General features: G+C 42.2%; 1 protein-coding gene across 1 annotated transcript in view; it reads left to right on the top strand.

Moving 5' to 3' along the window:
• The window catches only part of ADCY8 (adenylate cyclase 8), a 227,133-nt gene that overhangs the window by 116,901 nt on the left and 83,194 nt on the right, over positions 1 to 27,038 (top strand). Inside the window, exons 6-7 of the mRNA XM_025871521.2 lie at positions 3,017 to 3,175; positions 9,044 to 9,314. Coding sequence (XP_025727306.1) covers positions 3,017 to 3,175; positions 9,044 to 9,314 — 430 coding nt within the window. The remainder of the gene's footprint in view (positions 1 to 3,016; positions 3,176 to 9,043; positions 9,315 to 27,038) is intronic.

Raw genomic sequence — 27,038 nt, 5'->3', positions numbered from 1 at the left:
GCACTCAGCGTTGTGCTATGGTCTGGGCATGTGGAAATAAAAGATAGTAAGTACCCCTGCCCTCCAGAGGCTCAAGAGTTTGTGGGGAGGAAAGAGAGGGTACACATATGTAGAATGCAAGTGATCTCTAGTCATATTCTCTTTATTTGTGGCTGATGAGGCGCACAGCAAAGCATCCCTAGGGCTCTGCCTTGGAAGAAGTGAACAAGACTTGTAATGCAGAGCAGAATTCCTTCATTTTAGCTTCAAGGATGCTCACAGGTCCTCCCCTCCAGAGCTGATCTTGAAACACATGGTGTGTGTTTGCGATTCTGTACAACCACCGGGTCGCCTTTCCAAGGAGGATCAATACCTGTAAATTATTCATTACTTTTACACACTGTTTATTCCTATCTTTCATTTAAGTCAAATCCCAGACATAACAAAAAGAAAGGAAAAAAAACAGTGCAATAAGGAAATTTTGTCTTATGATTTTTGTTTTGCAGAAGAAAATAAAAAATCTAAATGCCTTTTCATTAAGAGGTTCCAATGTATTCCCTGTATCGTGTTAATTACCTAATGGCATGAGCACAGTGTGCTGTTCAATAGTCTCTCACAATTAGTTGGCAAAGCATTTTAACATCCATTACCTCCTTTGGGACTCACAAAGGCTCCATGAGTGAGGCAATCTGCTAGAGCTTTATTTTGTAGCTCTTGAAACTCAGGGTCAGACCAAGCTATTTGCCCAAGATCACATGCCGTAGACAGTACCTATGTTACAAAGAGGGTGAGGGGTAAAGACACACAATCCCAGGCTGGTCCTAGAATCCTCCTTACCAGCTATGTGACCATAAGCTTTTACTTCCTTTTACTTCTCGGCTGCAGTTCCTTTGTATGTGATGAGCAACCAAGTCATTCTTCGCCTGTGCCAGACACTTTCTCAGCTCTCCGTTCATCTGTTCACTTAATCCTGACAGTGCTATTATTATTTGCATTTTGTAGATGGAAGTTAAGTAATTTGCCGAAGGTCATACAGCTAGGAAGTGGCAGAGCAAGACGTACACTCAGGTAGTCTGGCAGTAGAGTTCATATTAAGCCCTCCACTGTAGGGGTAATGGGAAGAAGGTAGATTGGGACTGATGACTGTACCAGTCAGCATGGTCCCGGTTATGCTGAAGTAACAAGCATCCTCCCAAATCTCAGTGGCTTAAAAGAGCAAAGAGTTATTTTTCACTCATATTTTCTGTCCCAACCCTATGATAGGTTTAGGGGGAGTGGCAAGGGACCACTAGACATCATCCTCATTCAAGAACCCCAATTTCGAACTCTCTCCCAAGTGTGCTTGAATGACAATTGACACAGAAGGAAGGGGGGGGAGAGAGAGAGAGAGTGTGTGATTTTTCAAGCTCTTAAAGCTTCTGCCCAGAAGCAAATCATACATGTCACTTTGTTTACATTTTATTGGCCAAGACAACATGGAATATACAGGAGAGTGCAATCCTGCCACGTGCTTGGTATTGTAGTACTTGACCCAGCCAGCCGACAGCACAGATGACCTCTCCCAGCGACCTGCCCCACACACATTCACTGGGTGACTGTGTCAGAGCTGAAATGCTCCTCTCAGCTGCTGGACGCTGTTTCTCCTCTTGTCTTGTTAAATTCTTCCACATGGCTTCTACTATTTGCTTCATTAGTGGATGGCGGGGTACTATATAATTTTAACATAAAAGTTAAAGTTAAAACCTTGGCCCAGAAACTAGAATCTTCACCAGGGACAAGAATTATTTCTTTAGCCACAGACATTCTCCCACGACTGCCTTCCTAGTATCTGATTTATTTCAATATTTCTATATTTTCAACCCACAGCAATTTTGCTTTCTTATTTAAATAACTTTGTATTATCTTACCACTTGTGAGGAACAGTGAAGACAGAGATTCGGGTTTTGTACGTGGAATCATCCATTCATTTATTCTTTCAAATAAAGGCTGGAGGAGAGGGGTCATGTTTTTTTTCTTTTTTTTATTATTATGTTATGTTAATCACCATACATTACATCATTAGTTTTTGATGTAGCGTTCCACGATTAGCGGTCACGTTTTTAAGCCCAACTATTGGCAAGGCTTGAATCTCCACGCATGATTTCAAGGGTTGACTGTATTATGTTCTACCATTTGAATTTCTTTCTATGAAAACAACATCATTTAACTCAAACTAAAATTGTTTGAAATGCTCTGAAATCGAAGAAGGGATGTGGGTGCCTGCAGAAACCTTCCAACAGCAGAAGTGCTTTCTTTCTTCAAGAAGCTTCCTCCATGCTTACAATCTGGCATGGACCCTGTGAAGTCAATGAGGGCAACCCATATATCAAATTTGGGTAAAGATTTTTAAAGAGCTATAAATGGAGGTTTTAACATTTCCTTCCTGCATGCCAGGGATGAACCCGCTCAGCCCTGGGACGTGAGCGCTCTGCTCTGGAGTCCACTGCTCTCGGGGTAGGAGGTCAGCAAAGAGTCTTCAATGAAGGAGTGATGGAGTGACGAGGTCACATTTGTGTATGTGATAGCCTGGCAGAACATGGGCTGGAAGAAGTTCAGCCTGGGGCAGGGAACCCAGACTGAAGCCTGCTGAACTGGAGTGTTGATGGAGAGAGAAGGAAACAAAATGAAAATGAAAATACTTGTCTTGGAAATGGAGTATGCCATGGAGGGCAGAATCTATAGTCGATCCCAGGTTTATGCACTAGTGGGCGGAGAAAGATGTTGATGCCATTCTCTGAGACAGATTGTATAGCATGAGCAGGTTTGGGGAGAAGGGTGATAAGGACACTTAAAATTTCAGGTAGAGGGGTAGGGGAGCTCAGGGGAGCAAGAAATTCCTTCCTGTTACCAGAAAAACCTAAGAAAGCTTCATGGAAGAGGTGGCATATGAACGGGCAGGAGTTGAACTTACAGAGTTGGGAAGAACTGGGCTGCCACCAAAGCCAAGAGTGTCCACTCCGGCCTTATGCATGTGTCTCCATTTCACCTATGTCAACAGGTATGTGAGGTCAAGGACGAAGCATGATGTGGACATGCGGATTGGAATCCACTCGGGCTCAGTGCTGTGTGGAGTGTTGGGCCTGCGGAAGTGGCAGTTTGATGTCTGGTCCTGGGATGTGGACATTGCGAACAAACTAGAATCTGGAGGAATCCCTGGGTAAGTCAAAGCAAAGCCATCTTCTTGTTTAACCCCCATCGTTTTGCTCACTCTGTGGCAGTTGGTTTCCTGTGTGCAGAATTCTGAGGTATCGATCTATGAGAAGCAGTTGTTTAGGAGGAGACAGGACATTAAAACGTCATACAAATATTGGCCTCAAAAGTCTAGTGAAATTCATCACAGGTAGTGAAGGTGGCGGGACGGCAGGCAGATGTTCAGGACCCAGCCCTGCAAAACTTACTGCTTTCCAGACTGGACTCCCATTCTAATCAACGGAGGAACATTTTAAAACCACTGGTGTCCAGACCCATGTCGGTACATATAAAGCAGAATCTGTGCAGAGTCTATAACTTCTTAAAGCAATTCTCATGGGCAGTCAGGGGTAAGACCTCCTGACCTTCTATATGACCTTACTTACCTTGATAACTCAGCTCTCTGAATTTGGCTGGCAAGACCAGTGGGTATAGAATCCCCAGTGGTACTAGTGGCCTGGAAGGGGTCACTGAACCCTGAAAAGTAGTAGTGAGATTCTGCTTATGCAGATTGGGTCTAATAAGATTTTGGATATATGTGAACCGGTAAGTTGTACTGAGTTCTTGCACATACTTCTCTCTAACAGATGATAAATATTAGATGATAGATAGATAGATAGATAGATAGATAGATAGATAGATAGATAGATGATAGATAGACCAAGAGGCAGACAGAAAGTTTAGACAGACAGGAGGTGTACACATATTCCTTTCCCTACGCCTCATCCCCAACCCTACCTTTGGAGTCAGAGTTCTCTGGTGTCTGCCATCATTCCTTGCTAATTATATTTAATATCAGGTAACATAGTATCATGGGAAATAAACTGTAGGAGGTGGTATCAGAGAAACTAGGATTTCCACGCTGCCCCATACCAAGCTCTGTTGCCTTAGCAAGTCATGTAAAACACACATACCTCCTGGCATGTGATTTTAGCACAGACTTGGCTTTTGTTGCTCTGTCTGCATGATCTCAGGCCAATACTTAACTTCTCTGAGTCTCACTATAAAAAGAGAGATGATAATACTGATATGGTACCTTGTGATTTTATGTCCCTTCTCCATGAGGGTTTGTTTTCTCATCCGCCAAATAGGCACAGTCCACCTCACAGATTTTGTCTGAGGCTATGTCGGGCAGTGGGTGTGAAGCGCTTTGTAAACCATGCAGTGATGTCCATCCTTTTAAGGGAGCTTCTGTCTTTAATGGTCACCACTCCTTGCCATGCAGCTTGGAACTAAGATAAGCCTAACATGTCACCACTGGGTTTCTTAAATCCTTACATTCTCTGGGATTTTCCTACAATAACTACCTGCTGGATCCAAACAAACCAGACAGCTAATCTATCTGTGTATATGTCTTGAAAGCGTAGCTGCATGAAGAGTTGCCGTATACCTGGTAAATTCCCTTTGCAAACTGCAGAATACAGCTCTGTGGGTGTGTGACATAATTCTGGAGGCCAGTTTAACTAATATTCTCAATCACACCAAGAAACACAGCAGTGACTGAGTTTAAATCTGATGATGTATTTGAATGGTGGATTTACTACTTACCAGTTATAGAGGCTGGGGCAAGTTTCTGAATCTTCCTGCCTGGTTTCTTCACCGTAAAGTTGGGCTGAGAATGCTTTCGACCTCAAGAACTTGGCTTCCAATAAGATAGTACTTACAAAGTACTTAGTCTTCTATACATTATCCAGGTCTGCTGAGGCGTAGGATGTGCCCATGTGCAGAAATGTAGTAAAACTGAGACATGTCTCCAAATCCTACCTGGTTTGGAATTGTTGGGTTTTGTTTGCTTTTCAGATGTCTACTTCCTTTTCCTGTCCATCAGGACATATAGGAATAAACTCAGCTTACTTTTCCTTTTAGTGAGAATTAGCCCCCAATTCCAAACATGTATTCAGTACCTACCACGCACTCACAAGTCGGCTAACTACCATCAATATGTTATATCGTTTGGTCTTATGACACTCCACATAGTAAATACAGACATACCTTAGAGATATTGTAGGTTCAGTTCCAGGTCCTCTACAATAAAGCGCAAATTGCAATAAAACGAGAAATGAATATTTTGGTTTTCTAGGGCCTATCACAGCTATGTTTACACTCTACTGTAGTCTCTTAAGTGTATAGTACCATTATGTTTTAAAAAAAAACAATGTGCGCTAAAAAATGCAAACTATCATCTGAGCTTTCAGCAAGTCCTAATCACTGATCACAGATCAACATCACAAATCCAATAATAATGACACTGATTGAAATATCGTGAGAATTACCAAAATGTGACGCAGAAAACCGACGTGAGGAGACACTGTTGGAGAAATGACGCTGATAAATTTGCTCAATGCAGGGTTGCCCCGGACCTTCAACTGGCAAAAGATGGACTATCTGCAAAGCGCAGTAAAGCAAAGAGTACTGAAAGCAGGTGTACCAGTCTTAGCTTTCTTGTGTTCATAAGGAAACTGAGGCTCAAAGATATTAAAGATGTCACATAAAAACAGCTTGTAAGTGCCTCACTGTCCCTCACTGTTAAATCACTGTACTCTCTAATGTATCTAACTTGCTCATGACTGTCTTCTTATTATGACTGTCCGGGCCCTCACTGTGTCCCCAGAGGCTAGCACGAGGCATAGAACAGAAGCGAGAGGGAGGTGTACAACTCCATGGCATAGTGGTTAGTACCCTGACCCTGAGGTCATGCAGAATTGGATGAAAATCCTTTCTCTGCCATGGACACCGGCCACGTGGCCCCAAACAAGCAGGGATTCTCAAAACTTGGCATGCGTCTGAATCACCTGAGGGCTTGTTAACCCGTAGGTAGCTGGGCCCCACTCTTGGGGTTTCTGATCCATATGTCTGGAGATGATCTAAGAATAGGCCTTCCTAACAAGGTCCAGGTGATATTGATGCTGCTGGCCTTGGTACCACACTTTGAGGACCACTGTTCCGGAGCTTCTGTTAAATGATATAATGCATATAAAGTCCCTTGTCCTGTGCTCGGGACATATTCACTGTGGTCACAGCTGTCATGGTGGCCATAGGCTACAGTGTAGGGTCTTGAAAAGACTCTGAAAATGCAAGTCCTTGTCTCAATCTTGCACTGTCATCTTCCACTGATAGAACCTCAGGCCAGTTACTTACTCATTATCTCCAGGCCCATCTCACCATCTGCGAAAGGAGGTGAAGAAATGCCTGTCCCCGAGAGTGGTTGGGAAGGATGGAAATTATATGAGATGATCCACAGAGCCAAGCATCTAGGAATACCTTTGGCTACAAAATAACATTTATGCAAAATAAGTGTCACCCAACTGTTACATCTTATTTACTTTCATAACTGTTATTATTATATGCTGGCATTTGAAATTACCAGAAAATGTTGACCCAACATTCCATGTATGAGAATATTGTCTGAGACTGGATTCATTTCTTTAGGGGGAAATGTAATTACCACACTGTCATCTGCAAATACCTCACTCCCAAGCTCAAGGCACTAACAAGGATGAAAATGAACATCTGAAGCCCAGTTTCTGTCAAAACATTTAAGTGTATATTGATTATAACTTCAGCAGAACAGTCAGCAATAAATAAAAGTGAGGATGTCTTCCACAGTGTTTGAAAACATACTATTGATTTAGTATATGCAAATATTAGTCTCCTTGAGCACTGACAGCAGAATAATAAAATGTAGAACCCATATAAAATATCAAATGAGGTTGATATTTAACTTATTTAAAATCAACCATCGGACTTAACAAAACCCTCCCAAGAGTTTTGTTTTGCCTGGGAGAAAAAGACAGCTTTCTAGCCCCTAGCTCTGGACTTGATCTGAGAAAGAAGACTGGAGCATCCATTTCATAGAAGGTCAATGACTTTTCTATTCCCCTAGGTTAACATGACTGAGTTCCCAGGTGTTAACAAAATTCATCATGAGAATAATTTGCACTTACACACATTACTCACATTTCTTAAGAAAGCTCAAAACATGTTTCACATGCTTTTATTTTTAATATCTTCCCTTGCTTTTGAAATCGATGACTACGTATAATGATACTTGTTTGGAAAACATGGAGAATGTATCTTAAATGATCAGAAATGCATTTTCTTGTAATTTCTATTTCTTTCTGTGTCCTTTGCAGTGAGTTATTCTCTATAAACAGGAGCTTAGCAGGATGGGTAAAAAGGGTAACGGGGAAGTAGAGATAGTACTAAAAAGTACGATGCATTTGGAAATGCTCCTTTTAAAAAATTTTATTGTTTCCTTCCTTGGATATATTTTTTCTATGATTGCAAAAGCGAAGCAAAATTTTAAGCATTTCCCTTATTCATTCATTCATTCATTCATTCAGAAGAGCGGTAAAGTCAGCCTAAGGAAAATGACTTTTGAGCTGAATTGGGGAGTAAGAAATTGTCCTGTAGAAAAGATGGGATGAGCATTCCAGGAAAAGGGCATGGCTTGTTCTGAGTTTAATAGGCATGAAATGGTACCTTGGCTTTAAAGAAATGCCAGTTACTTGATTAGCTGGAGAAAGCATAGGGTACAGGAAGGGAGCAGTGTCAGAGAATGAGTTTTAAAGTGGTAGAGCCCAGAAGAGAGGGGCTCAGAAGCCTTCTTCAGAGCTTAGGTTGTATCCTGTAAGCCTTGAGGAGGCATGGAATAGACAACAGTAATTTCACAGTGGCATTTTTGAGAATATTATTTAAGCATGTGCTTTTATAGTATGTTCAGTGTACCGTACACACTGTCTTTACACAAATCAACTTTGGAATACAATGACCTTAAGAGATGGGTACTTTTATTTTCCCATATTTAAGGTGAGAAAACAGACTTATTGAAAGTTTAAGTAGCTTGCCCAAGATCTCTCAGCTAGCAAGTGGTAACGCTAGGATTTCAATCCAGGCAATCTGGCCAAACAGTCCATGCTCATCATCACCATACTAATCTACCCAGACCACAATACAGCACAAATAAGTAGTCTGATTGAATTAGACAGTTAAGAGAACAGAAAAACTCTTCCCCAAAGGGTTTACGATGTGAAGTTTCCACAATTCAAGTCTGATCCTTAAGGCTCTTGATGTCATCTGTTGTTTTGCTAAAACAAATATAAAAACAACAACTTGGATCATGAGCTGTGATGGAATGGTGATGCAGGAATGAGCACTTACCTTGTGAGTGAGCCTAGCCAGCCACCTGCCTACCTGTGTTGACTTCTCTGTTCCCTGCTCCTTGCCATATACACCTTCTAGAAGAAATTGCATCTTAGAGTAGTTTTCCGAAAGGACCCTCCATGCAGCCGTGTGAACTCCTAAGACCTGCCTTTATTTTTAAGAAGATGATAGACAAGTAGAAGAATCCAGGCACAAATATATGAAAATTAAAATGAGGAGAAAAGTCCCAAGACACTAAGGGAACTGCTGTGGTTTCATGGTGATTTGGACAATAATTACTTTTGGGCTCAGAAACATTTATGGAGCTTGGTTTTCCAATACAGTCAACAATACCAAAAAATCACCGATTCTTGAAGGTTGCTGGGATCAGGCTGACAGTCATAGGAAAAGTCAAAAGAGGTGCTTAGGTATGGCTCAGCAAGGCTGGATTTTATCAGAGGCTGCAGTGTCCCTTGGGGTGAAGTCAGCGATACGCTGCTCACTGATTTATGCCTGTACTTCTGTTTTCTTTTATTTTTTTCTGCTTTTAAGGGGAGCACATATTGTCCTTGAAAATATGTCTTCACAGTACCCGTGTGTAGCCCTGATGTTGGCTTTGCCCAGGACGGCAAACAGCAATGGTCTTTGCAGGCCACCTCGGGGGTGTATAATGACCTATGCTTTGTGCACACAGGAGGATTCACATTTCCAAAGCCACGCTGGACTGCCTCAACGGTGACTATAACGTAGAAGAGGGTCATGGTAAAGAGAGAAACGAATTCTTGAGGAAGCATAACATAGAGACCTATTTGATTAAGCAGCCTGAGGAGAGTCTGCTGTCGTTGCCCGAAGACATTGTCAAAGAATCGGTGAGCTCCTCAGACAGGAGAAACAGTGGGGCGACATTCACAGAAGGATCCTGGAGCCCCGAACTGCCCTTTGATAACATAGTGGGGAAACAGAACGTAAGTCCTGGCTTCCTTCTTCTGGTTAGCCAAGAATGCATGCTCGAGTGCACCCCCAGCCCAGACTCCTTAGAGAAAACTGATTCATCTTTAACCTTTTCTCTGTGGAGCACCATAATTGCAAATGATTAAACATCTCTCCTCAGGACAGATTTAACCTATGTATGCAATTTCAGGAAATACCAGAAATATCAGAGGGTTCCCAACACCCTCTCTCTCTCTCTCTCTCTCTCTCTCTCTCTTTTTTTGATCTAGCTGAAAATAAACATCATGTGAAGGTGGATTAATAATCCCCTCCCTCCCCCACCCACAAAACTACTCATGTCGGAGAACCTGACATGATTAAACTAGCAACAAAAGTAGAAGGTAGAAGTCCATGAGAATGCCATTTCTCAGGGAGCTGGCAGGCCAGGAGTTCTGAGTTGCCCTCTGAAATTTAAAATCAGGAGGGCGCTGTTGATCTGGGAATATAAAAGCAGCACCGAGTGAGGCCAAGGGTGAGTATGAGCGCTTTAGGAGGAGCCTGCAATTTCAAAGCCACCCACATAGTTCTCTTCCTATTTAGTGTGGATTTGCATCTTAAATGAGGGATAGGGCTACAGAGTTAGTACAAAGGTATAAATCACCAATAATCAAATTATTTTAAAAAATTATTTTTTCCAAATCCCAGAATCACTCTAAATCCAATGAGATGCTCAGACTCCGAGATGTACTGGAGAAGTGAGAGAACCAGAGGGATTCAGAGATGCTCTTGTCCCCAGCGTGCTTGTCCAGAGCACAGGCAAAATCACCTGCTCTCCTAGGAGTTTACTTTTAATCCTTTAGGCCAAGTACAGGATAGTCGAATTCATGTAAATTCATGGTGTAACTCCAACATACCTTTTTAAAGAAACAAACAGAAGCCAGTATATAACACTTAGAATCAGTTTCCGACAGGCTCCTGAGCCAAGCAAAAGCTGAAAGCAGTGTGAAGAGTGCTGTAGCTTTATGAGGACATAAATGGGTAATTGTCCTCATCCGTGGACCTGAGCTTTTCTCATTAACTTGCAGATAAGACAAATCTATCTGCTTAAAGGCATTTAAAATGGAGCAGGTTAAAATGATGAAAGCCTTCCCTCTTTCTTCAGCACTTGAAAGATGGATGTGGGGTGCCCCAAAACAGGTTAACCTGTTTCTTTCCAGTTCTGTGTGAAGAAGCTATGGAACAATCCATGAATCAGATTCCACTGGGGAAGGATGTAGGTCCAGCTAAGCCCACATGCCTTGTAAGAGTTTTACCTTTAGGTCTTCACTTGTCTTTTGTGAGTGTTTAATTTGCCCCCAAATTATATGTCCACACAAGTCATCATTGAGTTCAATGTCTACTTCTTTCCATCCTTGGATTGGTATGCATGGTACAGTTTGATGTTACATAAAATAACTGTCTTGTACATTTGCTGCAGTGGATGCATGGCCAACTGACAGTGTCCTCCCAGCTCCCTCTGCCTGTTGTTAGCTTGAGCCTGAATGCTGGTTATTGAGAGGAGATGCGTGCCTCACCCTGGATACCTCAGTAACTGCATAAAATTCTCTCTTTGTTTTAGTGTTTCTGTTTTTCCCTTTTTGGTCTTTCCATTTGAAAAATTTTCTATTCAAGCTGATCGTAGAAATTGGGAAAATTCCTAATTGTCCTCACCTCAGTTGTACCCAACCTTGCCACTAATAGTTGAGAACCAAGAAGAAAGAGGTGGAGATGCTTGGTTTTATTTCATGATTGAGCCATCTGGCAAAATTGTATAGGGAGAGTGGAAATATTTTCTTTGCTGATTTCCTGAAGATATTTTCTGGTGTCATGAAATATTTGGGATGACATATCATTATCAAAGATTATTAATCTCGGTGTTTAAGCATACCGTGCATTTCTTGTGATGCCTGAGTTTTACCTGGATACCACCCATCTGCTCAATGTTCAGCATGCATAATCTCAATTCATTTTGATGCCATCAGACCTACAAGCCAGTGAATGTGTATCGAAATTCATAAATAACCAAGTGGAAGTGACTGAATCAATGGAAATGCCCACAAGCTCTCAGAGTTCATCCTTAGGCTTAGCTCTAGAAGTCAGTGAGTCGTGTGTGTGATTCAGAGATAGGACGTGCACCTGGAAGAGATCAGGAGTGATCTGGCTAAGCCCATGCTCTGCCAGACACCCAGTCAGTTCCACAGACAGTCCAGACCATCTGAGTGTTTGCATAACACAAATAAAACATACTAATGCTTCACTGGGGGGTGGGGTGGTTTCCAACTAAATTGGCCAGATGTTTTAGAGTCTATTAATTCATAATGTGTGCTTAGAAATCGTGTTAATGACATCAGTATGCTGAGCCCTAATCTGTGCTATGCAGATGTTCAGATAGTTACATTCTCATGTATTCATTCATTCATTTGATAAAGATAAATAGAGCATCTATTATATGCCAGGTACTGCTAGGAATAAAAGATAAGGGGAGACAGAGGAAAGAGACACTTTAGAGGTAAAGTCAGACAGTGGTTTATATGCATCATGAAGACAGGAATTACGTATTTCACTTACCCACTGTTTAGCCTGCAGTTAGAACACTACCTGGTAAATAGAAGGGCTTGATTACAGTTTGTTGAATGAATGAATGAGTGAATGAATGAATGAATGAAATGATAGCGACAGATGGCAAGGGAGAGGAACCAGTCAAGTTTGACGTTCAGATTTCTTGTTTGAGTGACTGGGTCAACGATAGAACTGCCCTCTAAAATAAGCACTACTGGAATGGAAGGAGACAGAGGGAAACATTAGGAAGTCAGTTTGGGACATGAGGAGCTTGAGCCTGGGATGGATCAGGGAAAGATCTCCAGAAGGCTATTGGACACACACTTCTGAAGCTCTGGTATGAAAGAACAGTGCAAGAGAGGAATCTGGCAGTCATCAGGATTTGCATGCTCGTTCAAGGCATGAGAATGGCACAGATCACAGTAGGGAATATGTAACATAAAACAATAAGAAGACACAGGGCAGATACTGGAAGGCACCAGATGGGAGGTGAAAGAGAGGAAGGATCCCATGATGGAAATAGACAGGAAGCAGTCAGAGTGATCAGGAGAGAATTAGGGAATGTGGTGTCATGGAAGCCTAGAGAACAGAGCATTCTGATAAGGAAGGGGAAATCAACCATGTCAACTATAACGAGGAGGCCCAGTAAGATGAAGACTAAAAACTACCAATTGGAATTAGATTGAAAAATATCACTGGCAGGAAGCAGATTTGATGAGGTGATGAAGTCGGAAGCCAAATTGTCACAGTTGATAAGAGAGAGTTCTTGGGTTTTGAAGAACCCCAACGCAATCCCTCTCCCCATCCCAACGCCCATTTCAGGAGTCTATCAGTGGTTTGGAAGAGCAAGAGAAGTCACTAAGCATTCTCTCTGGCCCCTTGTATGAATCTTCCAGTCCCTGTCTATGCCTGAAGATAATCTCTTGATTTTGATGTCCTGCACCTTCCCTGCCCATATATCTGTATCCATTTGGGTTAAACTTGCTGGTTCAGCTCTCTGAGTTCTGGTATCCAGGTTGTGTTTGGACACACTGAGCATTTCTGCTTTGCATCTCTAACTCTTGACATGGGCAGGTGTTCTGTTCATTGATTTGGTGTCTTGGCTTTCTGAACCCAAGGCTCAGTTACCAGTGAGGCTTCCTATGCTCTGAGCCTATGGGTGGAATGAAAGTAAGAAAATTGGAAGGCAAGAAGCTTAAATCCCTGATGGACTATTGAAAGTTGAGATTGTAATAGCAGAAGTAGGTCATTGAAGTAGACCAAAAATTAAAATGTTGACATTTAGGGGAGGATGTCCAGAAACTTCAAGGTGAGATTATTGGGTAAGTCATCAACATGGTCATTGGATCTCTCAGAATAAAGACAAAACTTGAGATGTGAAGTGAAAACTTAAGAAAATGATCTTTATGTTAAAGATCACATTTCTCTGCTGGTTGCATGCTGTATCTAAAAATCTGTTTGTGGGCTTGAGCTCTTATTCATTTAGTTATTTAATAGGCACTCTATATTCTAGATCCTGGGGATCCAGTAGTGAGCAGACAGACTTGGACCCTGTCTTCCGGAAGTTTGCCTTTTAAGGGAATGGGGAATGCAGACAATGAACTAAAACATATAAGTGCTACAAAGGAAGTAGAGATATATGAGTAGGAGGTGGATAGAATTACTGCAGAAGAATTATATAGGCCTCTGCAGATTCTGTTTGAGTGCTGAGAGGACTGTAGATGCAAATAACCAGGAGAAGAGCTTTGCAGACAGAGAAAACAGTAGTGCAAAGACCCTGAGGTACGAAAATTTTGGTCTGTTAGAAAAAGAACAGGGCGCCTGGGTGGCTCAGTTGTTTAAGCGACTGCCTTCGGCTCAGGTCATGATCCTGGAGTCCCGGGATCGAGTCCCACATCGGGCTCCCTGCTCAGCGCGGAGTCTGTTTCTCCCTCTGACTCTCCCCCCTCTCATGCTCTCTCTCTGTCATTATCTCTCTCAATAAATAAATAAATAAAAATCTTAAAAAAAAAAGAAAAAGAACAAAAAGGAAGCTAGAACATAAGCAAAGAAGAAAGGGGTATGAGATGAAGTTTTAAAGGAGACAGGAGCTCAGTGTTACAAGCCTGCTGGTTTTAGATTTTATTCAAAGGGAAATGATAGAAAGTTTTTAAGCAGGGCAGTGACATGATCAGATTTAGATTTTTAAGAGATCACTTTGGCTGCCTTGTGGAGAATAGGTTCTGGGGGCAACAATGGACTTATCCTCAGACAGACTGCATCTTAGACTTACCATTTACAAGAGGATACCAAAGGGTGAAGCTTTCATGTTGCAGTAAAAAGTATTGTGTGAGGTCATTAATAATTTTAACTTGATTTTTATGACAAGCAATAGGCCAGGGGAGGTGCAGCTGCTCTTTCAGAAGCAAGACCCTCTCAGTGCCTGGGTTCTGTCCTCAAATACTTTGAAATCCTCAGCCCCGTCCCATCCAACCCTTTCACATTCACCATGGCATCCCAATCCAGACATTTTGCTATTACTCCTCCAGGCTTTTTAGAAGAATCACCTCGAGAAAAATACACATTTGCCACTTAATTGTATATATTAGTCATTTCTACACCGTAGACTGACTTTGGTCATCATTGTTACCATGAAAATAATGCCAGCCCTGTGAAGATTGAAAACATAGGTAAAACTTGTGTATTCCACACAACAAAACAGAACGTGAATGCACTTCATTGCTGAGGGTATAGCTAAATAACCACAGCATCGCTAATGCTAACAGAGATCTAGGGTCTGGGGTCAGGTGCCATGTTGGGAATATTGTTCCTACCCTTTCCATTTAATTTCCGTACCAACCTTAGAGGGTAAGTGTGATGTGCCTGTTTTACAAATGAGGAAATTGTGATTCATAAAGATTAATTAATAGCCTTAAAGGACGTGTAACCAGTATATAGCAGGGCTGCAATTAGAACCCAGTTATGTCTGATTTCAGGCCACACTGCCTCCCCTTTGTGACCTGAAGGTAGATGCTGGGTGTCTACCTTCTACTTTGTTTCCAGGTCAGTCAGTCAGTCTCAAAAGTGTGTGTCTGTGTGTGTGTCTGTGTGTGTCTGTGTTCACCCACTAAAGATGGGTAGCCACTGATATTTAGGAATTTTCTGTGAAAGCTCCAGGAAATGACCAGATTTCCCCGCAGCTTGTCCTGACATACTAGGTAGCATCTCATCCCGTGAGTGTCCTGATGTGATCGCTGTTTGCGTGGCAAAGGCTAAGCTGGGCAGCCTGCCATGTCTACCTTGTGATAAAATGACAACACACCATTTGATGTAGTACCACTCTCACTGGAGAATCTTGAGCCCAGGAGACAAGGAGATGTGGAGAGAGTGAAGCTGGCTCGGCTGGAAGCAGGACAAAAAACCTTCGTGGGTTATTATGTCTTCATCAGTCCCAGACTTTTCTTAGGTCCTGCTCTCTTTGTCCATAGGGAGAAAAGAAAGAATTCTCATTTGATTGCCTGCTGATCAAAACCCTCATGTTGACCTGATGCTGAGGGTCACAGGTTCCTCATACTAAACTGGTTAGTCCTGTAGGTTGTGAGTCTCATGATCCTGGGACAGATCTCCGCAGGACCCAAAATTTGTCCAAATGAGAGTGGGAAGGGCCTGAATGGAAACTCCAGAGAACCAAGTTGGAGCCCTGATTGCTCCACTTACGGCCTTAAGGCCTTGGGCAGTCACTTCCTTTCAGCACTGACATTGGCCCATTCCATTTCTCAGCCGCAGACGCATGCCGGGAGTCCGTGGCTGTGCCAGGGAGTTACCCACACCTCAGAATCCCACCCTCCAAAGCTCAGGAAACACATAATTCACCAGGAAGCAATGGGGCCACCTACTGTTTACAGTTATCCTAGTATATAGGATGGCAGCTTAGCACAATTATCATCCAGTGAACTGTCTTAAAACATCAATATCAAGCTCAGCAACAAGTTAAAGCAAAACACTGGAAATATTTGAGGTAAAATCTTACCTAACTAGACAATGCAATCTCTCAGCACTCCGGATAGTTGAGTTTTGATTATATGAGCTAAACACCCAGACATCATCACAAACATCATCACACTTTGCCTTCTTTCAGCATCTTGCTTTCAACATGATCATTGTGTTCTGTTGAGTAGTGTTGATCCCTGGGTTTGGTGTCTTCACTTGGGTTTCTGCCCCTAAAGGGCACGGGGCAAAGTGGTGGGTGCCTTTTTTGTGTAAACCAATGCCCACAAGAAGAACTCTCTAAATTCAAGCTCATTTTACCTCTGTGATCCACCTGATGATAGCAAGTCACTTCCCATCAAGGTGTTCATTTGTTTGCTCATTCAGTCATTCATTACTTGGCTCCTCTTTGAGTAAAGGCCAGGTGCCAGGCACTGTGCCGGGGGCTGGGGAGAGAGATGAGAAAGGAGGTCCAAGTTGTCAAAAGACCTCATTGTTCCTGGGATCACCGCCAGGTCAACAGCTCAGTGTGAACTTGCTATCCTTCCAGCAGGACAGTGTTAGTAAAGGACAGAAAATTGAACCAGGGTAGTTGGGGAAGATCTTCCCAAAGAAGTGACTGTAAAGCTGAGACCCACAGACAAGTAGGAGGTAGGCCAAGGGTGAGAGAGCAAGATCCCAGGAGGAGAGGGATGACAAGGCCACCATCTGCTGCTCAAGAAGAAACACCTGCTTCTCCCCCCAAACCCCCAAGAACTCTGACCTGAAATTCCCACTCCTAAAGATGCCTGAAATACTGGGTATTAGTTTTAAAGGAAAAGAAGGTGTGTTCTCAGACCTTGCTGCTTCTGTGATAAGCTGCTGAATATCTAATTGTCCACATTCAGTCTTGTATGCAGGAAATCACAGGCGGATTTTTCTCCATCCGCAGTTTATTTTTAACTATTTAACATCAGATTAAGTCTTGATGTTCCCTGGATGGGACATCTGCAGGCTGTTTGGGCAGAGAAAATGGAGGGCTTCGTCCATTTCCCTGCAGTGCGTCTGCACTCTTCCCGTAACATGTTTTTTTCTGACAACAAATCTCCCCAGGCTCTCCTTAGCCCTGACTCGGAATATAGCCTCTGGGTTGAGCCAGGGAGAGTCATTAGAGGGGTCTGGTTTTTCACTCTCTTCAGACAGGCAAGTGGATTTGAAGCCTTCGGGGAGTGTTGAGTGGATTAAGTAGGCAATTTGATCCATTAACTTTGACTAATCATCCTTTTCTGTGAAGTTCCAGAGCTAGCCAAAGGTGGGAGAGAGAAAGGTAGAGGTGAGCTTGTGGCTCATGTGGGATCTCAGGCCTGCAAATGTGCATTAGTTGGCAAGTGTACAACACACGGCCTATGCTTCCCCAATGGTCAATACCTGGCTGAAACTTTTCTAAACAAACCGGCCGGACTTGACTTTCACTAGGGGTTGACTTGTTGTTCGGGGAGTCACAAAACTGTGGCCTGAGGAACCAGAACCAATGAACTCTTGGTATCTTAAATAGGAGAAAGTTAATGTATGATATTTTAAATATTTGAAGATACGTAGCAAAAGAAAGAACAAAAATCTGGATTTTTTTTCCCCTGACTCCATTATATCCTTGAACTGGGATCTCAGTTTTATTAACCTTGGCGCTAATGTGACCAATGACCGGGATAAGATTCTTCAATGTAAAATTTCTTCATTGAGCTGCATCAAATTTTTTCCTCTTTTCGCCACCAAGGATACTTTTTATTATTTTGACCCAGTGCAAGGCATATGTATGAAGGTTTTTATTTCCACACAAAATTGCATCTGATGTGAATGAGTGTGCATGCCCACTTTTTAAAGCGGTGGGGTAGCATGTGGCATAGCCCACCATCATGGCTGTGGCTCTGCACAGGGAGGCGAGGGTTACCACTCTCAGGTGATTTTCATTCCAGTGCAGAGCAAATGCTTGACATTTCTGGTGGCCTCAACAGCCTCATTTTGGTTATTCATGCATGTACTTATTTTTACTTCACTTAGGTCAAAAAGGTATTGCCCTGCCTTATACTTTCTTGGGTACTGATGGAACTTTGTGAAAGGTTTACTCACATCTCAAGGCCCCAGCATGTAAGAGGAAGTAGAAGACACAGTGTCCCAAAGACGTAACATGACCTGAGTAGCTTCTTTTCCGGGTTCTGTCCTACCATACCTGATGAGAAGTAAGAGACGTTGGGCTCTTGAAGGTCAGTTATTGTAGCTCCACTGGAACCAAATTAAGAAAAACATCAATAACCAGATTTAATTAACAAATTGCAGAAAGGAGCCTGAAAAAAAAACCCCAGACAGAGAGACTTTTTAAAACACCGAACAGGAGTCATTTATCAGCAACTCACATTTATAATACTTCTTTCTCTTTTTTTTTTCTATTTTTATTGGTAACTTTTATTTTAAATAATTTCAAGCTTACAAAAATCTTCAAGGATAATACAAAGAACTCTTTTATGCCCTTCACCCAGATTCTCCAATTGCTCACATTTTGCTAATTTGCTTTATCCTCTTTGTTTTGCACATATGCATATAATTATAGGTTTTTCTGAACCATTTTTTTATTATTATGTTATGTTAATCACCACACATTACATCATTAGTTTTTGATGTAGTGTTCCATGATTCATTGTTTGCGTATAATACCCAGTGCTCCACTTATTCCTTATTCCTACATAAAACGAGTTACTTCAGAACCTTACAAAAAATAAACGTTTTGGTAATGCTTATATTTCAATTCTCTTCAAATTTCTAAGAACACACACATACACACTCCACCCACAAACGTGCCCCGCCCCCACACACACTTCCATTTTCCCCTGTGGCACTGACATTCTGAAAAATATACATCTTAGATGTTCACACACACACACACACACACACACACACACACACACACAAAACCAAATAACTTAGGTCCTCATATGTTTGTTGATTCATTTCCTGAGCTGAAAGTACCCATTTTGTTAACCCCGAAGGTCATTTGGTCAGTGTGTAGTGGTTACCTCTCCAACCGCAACCTAGTTGACATTTTGGTCCAGTTATTACAGCGTTACAAGTCCTTTGATCCACACCAGCCCTGTGGCCCTATACACAAACCATTAATGTGTCAGAGTCTCTCCAACTCATGAGTCATGTCCTGAGCAGGAATCCTGCCTCCCTCCCTGGGCTTGCCCCATCCCTTTTACTCATTCCAGCTTGATCCTGAGATGAGGTCAGTGCTGGGGTTTACATATGTAATCCACGCATCACAACGGATGTGATATTTTAAAAGCTAAAACTTCGATTGGCAGCTTGCCTCAAATCATGTGGCTTCAAAGTGGCTACATCTGAATGGTTGTGCCAAGTTCTGTTTCAGCCAATTCTACAGTTTAGCGACTCTTTTTGATTAAAAATGGCCCAAGTGTTTAGTGACTCAAGCACAATCACATTCCCATCCCAAGATGAGCATCTTTCTGAGAAACTCAAAGGATATTATCAGAGTAAGAAATCCTGAATTAGCTTAATAAAGGATCGGCTGAACAGAGCCAAACAATCTTCTCAGGCAGGACAGAATCCATGTCAGGCACCACTTGTCCTGGGTTAACCTGGCTCTGCGGTCTTGAGCCAGAGCTTGGGGACAAAATCTGGGACATTGGTGATTCCCTCTGTGGGCTCTGAGCCCCCTTATTCTGAGAGCTCTGTGGTTGGCCTGAAGTTTGACCACAGCGGACCATTTGCCCACACCTCATTCAAAGAGAACCAAAACCAGTGAGTTTCCAAGACGATGAGCCTCCGATAGGATGAACTGAGGCAAGGAGCAAAGCATTAACTGTCAGACAAAGCACACTGGGAAGAGAGCTTAGCATGTCTGAGACCTAAACCCCCAAATGAAGAAACTGTCTTAATGATCTGGCTTATCAATATTAGTTGAAAGTTCAAGAGCGAGGATGCGGGCTTTATATAAGTAGCAAATTCTAGAAAATTCTTCTTGTGGGATCTACCAGAAGTAGGGTACCTGCCACATCACTGTTTTATTCTCTTAATCATAAATTTCAGGACACAGAGTGACAAAGGCCAATGAAAGAATTTCATACAACTTTGATTCCTCATCAAATGTACCATCCAGACAATATTTGCAAACTTTCAGTTCAGCTGAAAGCTGGAAAACAATGATTGCCCAGATAGTCTGGGCCCCGGACTCATGCTCATGATTGAAGTTTGGGAACCAAGTTACACAGGGTTGCTGGAATCCAGCACAGGCTGACTGGAAACTTCTGGACTATTTCAGCAAACCGCCCCCTTGTTATTTCATTTCTTGGAGCAGAAGCTAGGAGCTTATGAAAATTACTGAAACCTCTTCCCATAGCAATACCACATAGACCTCTCCTGCAAGAAGATCTCATTGGCTATTATTTGGCTTTGTTTGGAAGACAGATTATGGTGACATAAATATCCAGAACATAAAAGAGAAGTAAGTACTGTTGGGCATGTAATCTGAATGTGATTCTTCATTTTCTTTTAGTATAGATGAGGAAAATTGTAACAGTCTTGACTAACACTCCATAACCTCGTTTATGGAGGATGGTCCAGTTTGCTAACGCTAACATTCCTATAAGGGGAAGAAATGTTAGCAGTGGGTTCCAGGAAGCCCCATAGGGATAGTTTCCCAAGGGTCCCCCAACTCAGTACTTACCCAAATGCCACTTAGAGCCTCCTCACCAGGAAAACAGTATGTACCACATTCCAAGGAAATCTCTGCTCCCCTACCCCTAGATTGGAGGGGAAATATTTGTGTCTCTTTCAAACACAGCAAACGTTACCCCTGAAGCACTGAATGAAAATCATCCTGGATTAGATCACCTCAAAGCTTTCCTAAGAAGTGAGCTTAGGGAAAAAAAAGAAAAAAAAAAAAACCTTTCTTTTTTAAAAAGGTAGGAGCTTTCTATTCTGGGGGTGGGATTGGAGTTTTAATAAACAGAGAAAAAAATAGCTCTAATGTGTGCCGCTGGGTACTCTTATTCAGGCTTAGTGTTTGTTCCTGGCCATTTCTTCTTACATTTGTAGGACCTGGGAAGTGGGTTTGGAACTGAGTGAGGTAGAAACCTCCGCCTTTTGCACAACTCAAACCGTGCAGGTGGCAAGTTTGATGTAGAGCTGCAGAGACCTCCAGGGCAGGCACAGGGAGATGCTTCCAGGGAGGCAATGCAGGAGCAAAGCAGGAGTTGGCTGAGGAAGCCTCAGCCTTTCCTGCTTCTGAGTGCAGGCTCCAGCCTGAGCCTGGAAGCAAGCAGGGTCTTGGGAAAAGATAAGACATCTCAGCACAAGAGAGGAAGGCACTGAGCCTGCTGGACTTGGCATTTTCTCTGGGTCTTTCCCAGATCAGCAACAAGCTGGCCCATACTGTGGGGTCCCGATCACAACCGCCTACAGCTAAATCTCAAGACTGCCATGTCCATCTCCCAGAGGCACTCACAATGATGACTTCAACCTCCACTTCAGGCTGTGTTGTGGCAACCACTCAGGCTGATGTGAATCCAGGCTTTGGTCTTTGTCATCTGTGACCTCTGGTGCTTCAGTGGCCAGCACTGGGAGGTAGTAAGGGGGTGGTGCATTCTCTGGATTCCAAAAACCTGGGTAAAACCTCATGTTGACAAGCATCATAAGGCTGCCTTTCAAGGCTCTTGCTCTTGGCTGGAATTATATTCAGCTGTGTGCTAATGCCTTTTACTTCCTGCTGATCAAATACTAGGCATTTGATTGAATGGTAGAAAAAGAAACCAGGTTTTATTTAATAACCACAGTTTGCTAAACAGAATCTTTCCCAATCAGAGTCCACTTGGGAGAGAATAGGAAAAAAATTACAGGGCTTTTGATAGCAAGAGTTTGGAAACAATGCCCTTATTAGTGCTCTATAGTCTCTCAACCTTATAGCCGCTCATTCACGCATGCATGCACGCATTCACTCGACACATACTTATTAAGAACCTACCAAATATTCCAGATGCTTGAGATTCAGTTATGGATAAAACACAGTGCCTGATCCTCAAGGGGATCATAGCCTAAAGGAACAGACAAACTACATCACAGTAACTGCTCTTCTGAGAATAAGTGCAGGCTCAAGCAGGCTTCCTGGAGAAGGTGATGTCTAATTTTTTATGTTATGTTAGTCACCATTAGTTTTTGATGTAGTGATCCACGATTCATTGTTTGCATATAACACCCAGTGCTCCATGCAGTACATGCCCTGCTTAATACCCATCACTGGGCTAACCCATCCCCCCAACCCCCTCCCCTCTAAAACTCTCATATTGTTTCTCGGAGTCCATAGTCTCTCATGGTTCGTCTTTCCCTCCAATTCCCGCCCCCCCCTTCATTTTTCCCTTCCTTCTCCTAATGTCCTCCATTCTATCCCTTATGTTCCACAAATAAGTGAAACCATATGATAATTGACTTTCTCTGCTTGACTTATTTCACTTAGCATAATCTCCTCCAGTCCCATCCATGTGGATGTAAAAGTTGGGTCTTCATCCTTTCTGATGGCTGAGTAATATTCCATTGTATATATGGACCACATCTTCTTTATCCATTCATCTGATGAAGGGCATCTCAGCTCTTTCCACAGTTTGACTATTGCGGACATTGCTGCTATGAACATTGGGGTGCATATGGCCCTTCTTTTCACTACATCTGTGTCTTTGGGGTAAATATCCAGGAGTGCAATTGCTGGGTCATAGGGTAGCTCTATTTATAATTTTTTGAGGCACCTCCACACTGTTTTCCAAAGTGGCTGTACCAACTTGCATTCCCACCAACGTGTAAAAAGGTTCCCCTTTCTCCACAGCCTCTCCAACATTTGTTGTTTCTTGCCTTGTCAATTTTTGCCATTCTAACTGGTGTAAGGTGGTATCTCAATGTGGTTTTGATTTGAATTTCCCTGATGGCTAATGATGATGAATATTTTTTCATGTGTCTGTTAGCCATTTGCATGTCTTCTTCGGAGAAGTGTCTGTTCATGTCTTATGCCCATTTTTTGACTTGATTATTTGTTTTTTGGGTGTTGAGTTTGAGAAGTTCTTTATAGATCTTGGATACCAGCCCTTTATCTGTAGTGTCATTTGCAAATATCTTCACCCATTCTGTGGGTTGCCTCTTTGTTTAGTTGACTGTTTCCTTTGCTGTGCAGACTCCACCCCCAAATTACTACAACTCATACAGCAATTCAGTAATGTGGCAGGATACAAAATCAATGCACAGAAATCAGTTGCTTCCTTATACACTAACAATGCAACTGTAGAAAGAGAAATTAGAGAAATGATTCCATTTACAATAGCACCAAAAACCATAAGATACCTCGGAATAAACCTAGCCAAAGAGGTAAAGGATCTATACTCTAGGAACTACAGAACACTCATGAAAAAAATTGAAGAAGACACATAAAGATGGAAAAACATTCCATGCTCATGGATCAGAAGAATAAACATTGTTAAAATGTCTATGCTACCCAGAGCAATCTATACCTTCAATGCCATCACGATCAAAATTCCAATGATCTTTTTCAAAGTGCTGGGACAAAGAATCCTAAAATTTGTATGGAATCAGAAAAGACCCCGAATCGCCAAGGAAATGTTGAAAAAGAAAAACAAAGCTGGGGGCATCATGTTGCCCGATTTCAAGCTATATTATAAAGCAGTGATCACCAAGACAGCATGGTACTGGCACAAAAACAGACATATAGACCAATGGAACAGAATAGAGAGCCCAGATATGGACCCTCAACTCTATGGTCAAATAATCTTCGACAAAGCAGGAAAAAATTTGCAGTGGAAAAAAGACAAGTCTCTTAATAAATGGTGCTGGGAACATTGGACAGCCACATGCAGAAGAATGAAACTCGACCATTCTCTAACACCATACACAAAGATAAACTCAAAATGGGTGGAAGACCTCAATGTGAGACAGGAATCCATCAAAATCCTAGAGGAGAACATAGGCAGTAATCTCTTTGACATTGGCCACAGCAACTTCTTTCAAGATACATCTCTAAAGGCTAGTGAAACAAAAGCAAAAATGAGCTTTAGGGACTTCATCAAGATAATTGGTTTTTAAAGTAGTGGTAAGGCATGCAGCTTAGATGCTCCATGTTTGAATGCATAAAATAGAATGTGCTGAGGAATTGTTTAGTAGATCATATTATGGCAGGTATCTAGACTCCAGCACAAGGTCAGATGTCATTTGCATTGGGTCTGATTCTATACACTTGAAGAGGGGCACATGGAGGGAAGTTAATAGGATCTTACTCAGCGATCAGAGACAGGACCCCAGGTAGAATTGTGAACAAAAACAGGGAAGAACTTCAGACCAACGTTTCCCAAATGATATTTCATGGAACATGTAGAGGTGATTTGAGCCAAAAAGCATTTTGTGGTTCTAAGTTTGGAAAATACAGAGTTTTAAATCTCATTTCTGCAGAATTTATCAGTACCTTAATTTCAGTGACATGTACTGTAAGTCTCTGAACAAACACGTGCTGAGTGGCTATGATGCAATGAACCATAATGGATCCGTATTCCCTAAACTGATTGGTCCACAGAATCATTTTGTAAAGAAGCATCCCTTGATTCCCTGTGTTCTTGGAACAAGTTTTTTGGAAAGGACTTAACTAGGAGAATTAGTGATGACTTCCCCAGATGCCAGCACTGCAACTATGTCAGCGGATTTGCAGTATCTCCAGGGATGCTTTAGAGGGTGTTTTGCAATTGGAATATGCGATCCATAAGAACTACAGTGTTTCTGACTCAACAAAACTGGATGTTTCTGGAGAGTACACCTTCAGCCGGAAATCTTACTGGGAAGGATGTATTTGCTGCCACAACCTGATGAAAGGACTACCAAAGTTCGTGGCCATCCATGAAGTGAGAGGACAGTAGGAAAAATGGATTTTCACTCTGTATGTTGTATAAGACAATTCCCAAAGAAAAGTCACGGGCCAAACCAGATGGTGAGTTTAAGAGGATTTATGACTTGCTCCACCCCATTCAGATGCTGTTTACAAAAGCATAACTGGGACCTGTGATGCTGATTTTCACCTGAACCCCCAGATTCTCAGGCAGACCCTATGTTCAGAAACTTGGGAGAAGGGGCTCTGGGCTTCTCATCTGGGCTTTGATCTGTCCTAAGTGCCTATGAGTAAGGAGGTCATTGAAATGCATCAGGAGGGCATGGATCTTGGTTAGGATAAATCTCAGGGCTCCTGTGCTTTTATGTGAAGAGACTCAGATATGAGAGGCCAGCTCAGCAGCAACATTTTTTTAAATTTTTTATTGTTATGTTAATCACCATACATTACATCATTAGTTTTTGATGTAGTGTTCCATGATTCATTGTTTGTGCATAACACCCAGTGCTCCACACAGAACGTGCCCTCTTTAATACCCATCACCGGGCTAACCGATCCCCCCACCCCCTCCCCTCCAGAACCCTCAGTTTGTTCTTCAGAGTCCATCATCTCTCATGGTTCGTCTCCCCCTCTGACTTACTCCCCTTCATTCTTCCCCTCCTGCTATCTTCTTCTTTTTTTTTCTTAACATATGTTGCATTATTTGTTTCAGAGGTACAGATCTGTGATTCAACAGTCTTGCACAATTCACAGCGCTCACCATAGCACATACCCTCCCCAATGTCTATCACCCAGCCATCCCATCCTTCCCACCCCCTACCACTCCAGCAACCCTCAGTTTGTTTCCTGAGGTTAAAAATTCCTCATATCAGCGAGGTCATATGATACATGTCTTTCTCTGATTGACTTATTTCACTCAGCATAACAACCTCCAGTTCCATCCACGTCATTGCAAATGGCAAGATCTCATTCCTTTTGATGGCTGCATAATATTCCATTGTGTGTATATACCACCTCTTCTTTATCCATTCACTGTCGATGGACATCTTGGCTCTTTCCACAGTTTGGCTATTGTGGACATTGAGCAGCAACCTTTGATATTTCCCAACATTGCTGCTCTAATCTGACCTCCCAAATATCTGGAAATAGCAGCTAAGGTAAATAAATGAATATATACACTTATGATTGTATATAAGCATAATATGTATTTGAGCTATACATTGAAACATACATTCAGATACATGTGTTCAATTTTGTATGTATGTGTGTGTATGTATGTGTATGTGTGTGTATATATATATTTCTATTATTCTCGGGCATTTCCCATTTCCTTCCATTTCATCCATTTGTTTTCTTAGTGCTAGCCAACTGCTTAAGTTGTTTACATAAAAGAATAATATCAACTTTTAAGAGGTCAGTTGCAGTTAGAATCCTATTTGAAAGCTTATGCTATTTTTTAATATGATCTTAATCTTGCTCCCACTACAGCTGTCCATCTCGAAAAGAGAAAAAGGCATATTCTATTAAAAACAACTGGTTCCATAATGACTCTAAATCTGCAAATGAGACCCATTACCCATTTCCCCAGTACCACTTACAAAAGAATCCCTGTGAAGTATCAGCATATGGATTTTTGGTGTTGACAACCGTATCCAACTTGGTCAAATCTTAGTGGTCATCACTAATGGAGGAGGAGAGGTATACCAGTTCATCTCAAACCACAGTCACCCCCAAAGCGAGCCATGCTTTGCAGTGGTGCATGGGGGGTGAGTGAAAGCAGATGATTTCCCTCCCTAATTCCAGTTCGCTTGACTTCTTGAGTTGATGCTGGTCTTCCCTTGAGCATATACATCCTGAAGCTGTGGGGTGGGTACCAGAGACATTGCTGGTCAAACAGCAGATATGATGGTCCTATGTCATTGACAAAGTGAATGATCAGGAAAGGGTCCACTGAACACTGACAACTTTAATAAAAACCTAGGGATATAACTGCAAAGAATAAAAATAATTGCCCGGAGAAGAAAAGAATTCTCCAACACAGCATCATTGACATGTTGATACAAGGGCTCCTTCCCAGCTCTTAACTATGACCTGGTAGCAATGATGAAAAAGAGAGAGGTGCTTCCAGACTTTTATTTGAAGTAGCCACAAAGCTGGTAGAATTTTGTGGGGGGTAGGAAAGCTCTGACAGGGACTCAACTGGTCTCTGAAGTGGCCAATGGTACAGGCAACCAGGAAGCAACGTGTATTGTTGGTTTTCGGAAGGACTGCTTAT

The sequence above is a fragment of the Callorhinus ursinus genome, unplaced genomic scaffold (genome assembly GCF_003265705.2).
Source record: "Callorhinus ursinus isolate GAN/ISIS: 27379988/994484 unplaced genomic scaffold, GSC_fseal_2.0 scaffold5, whole genome shotgun sequence".
NCBI lineage: Eukaryota > Metazoa > Chordata > Mammalia > Carnivora > Otariidae > Callorhinus > Callorhinus ursinus.
This window is presented reverse-complemented; position numbering and strand designations above follow the sequence as displayed.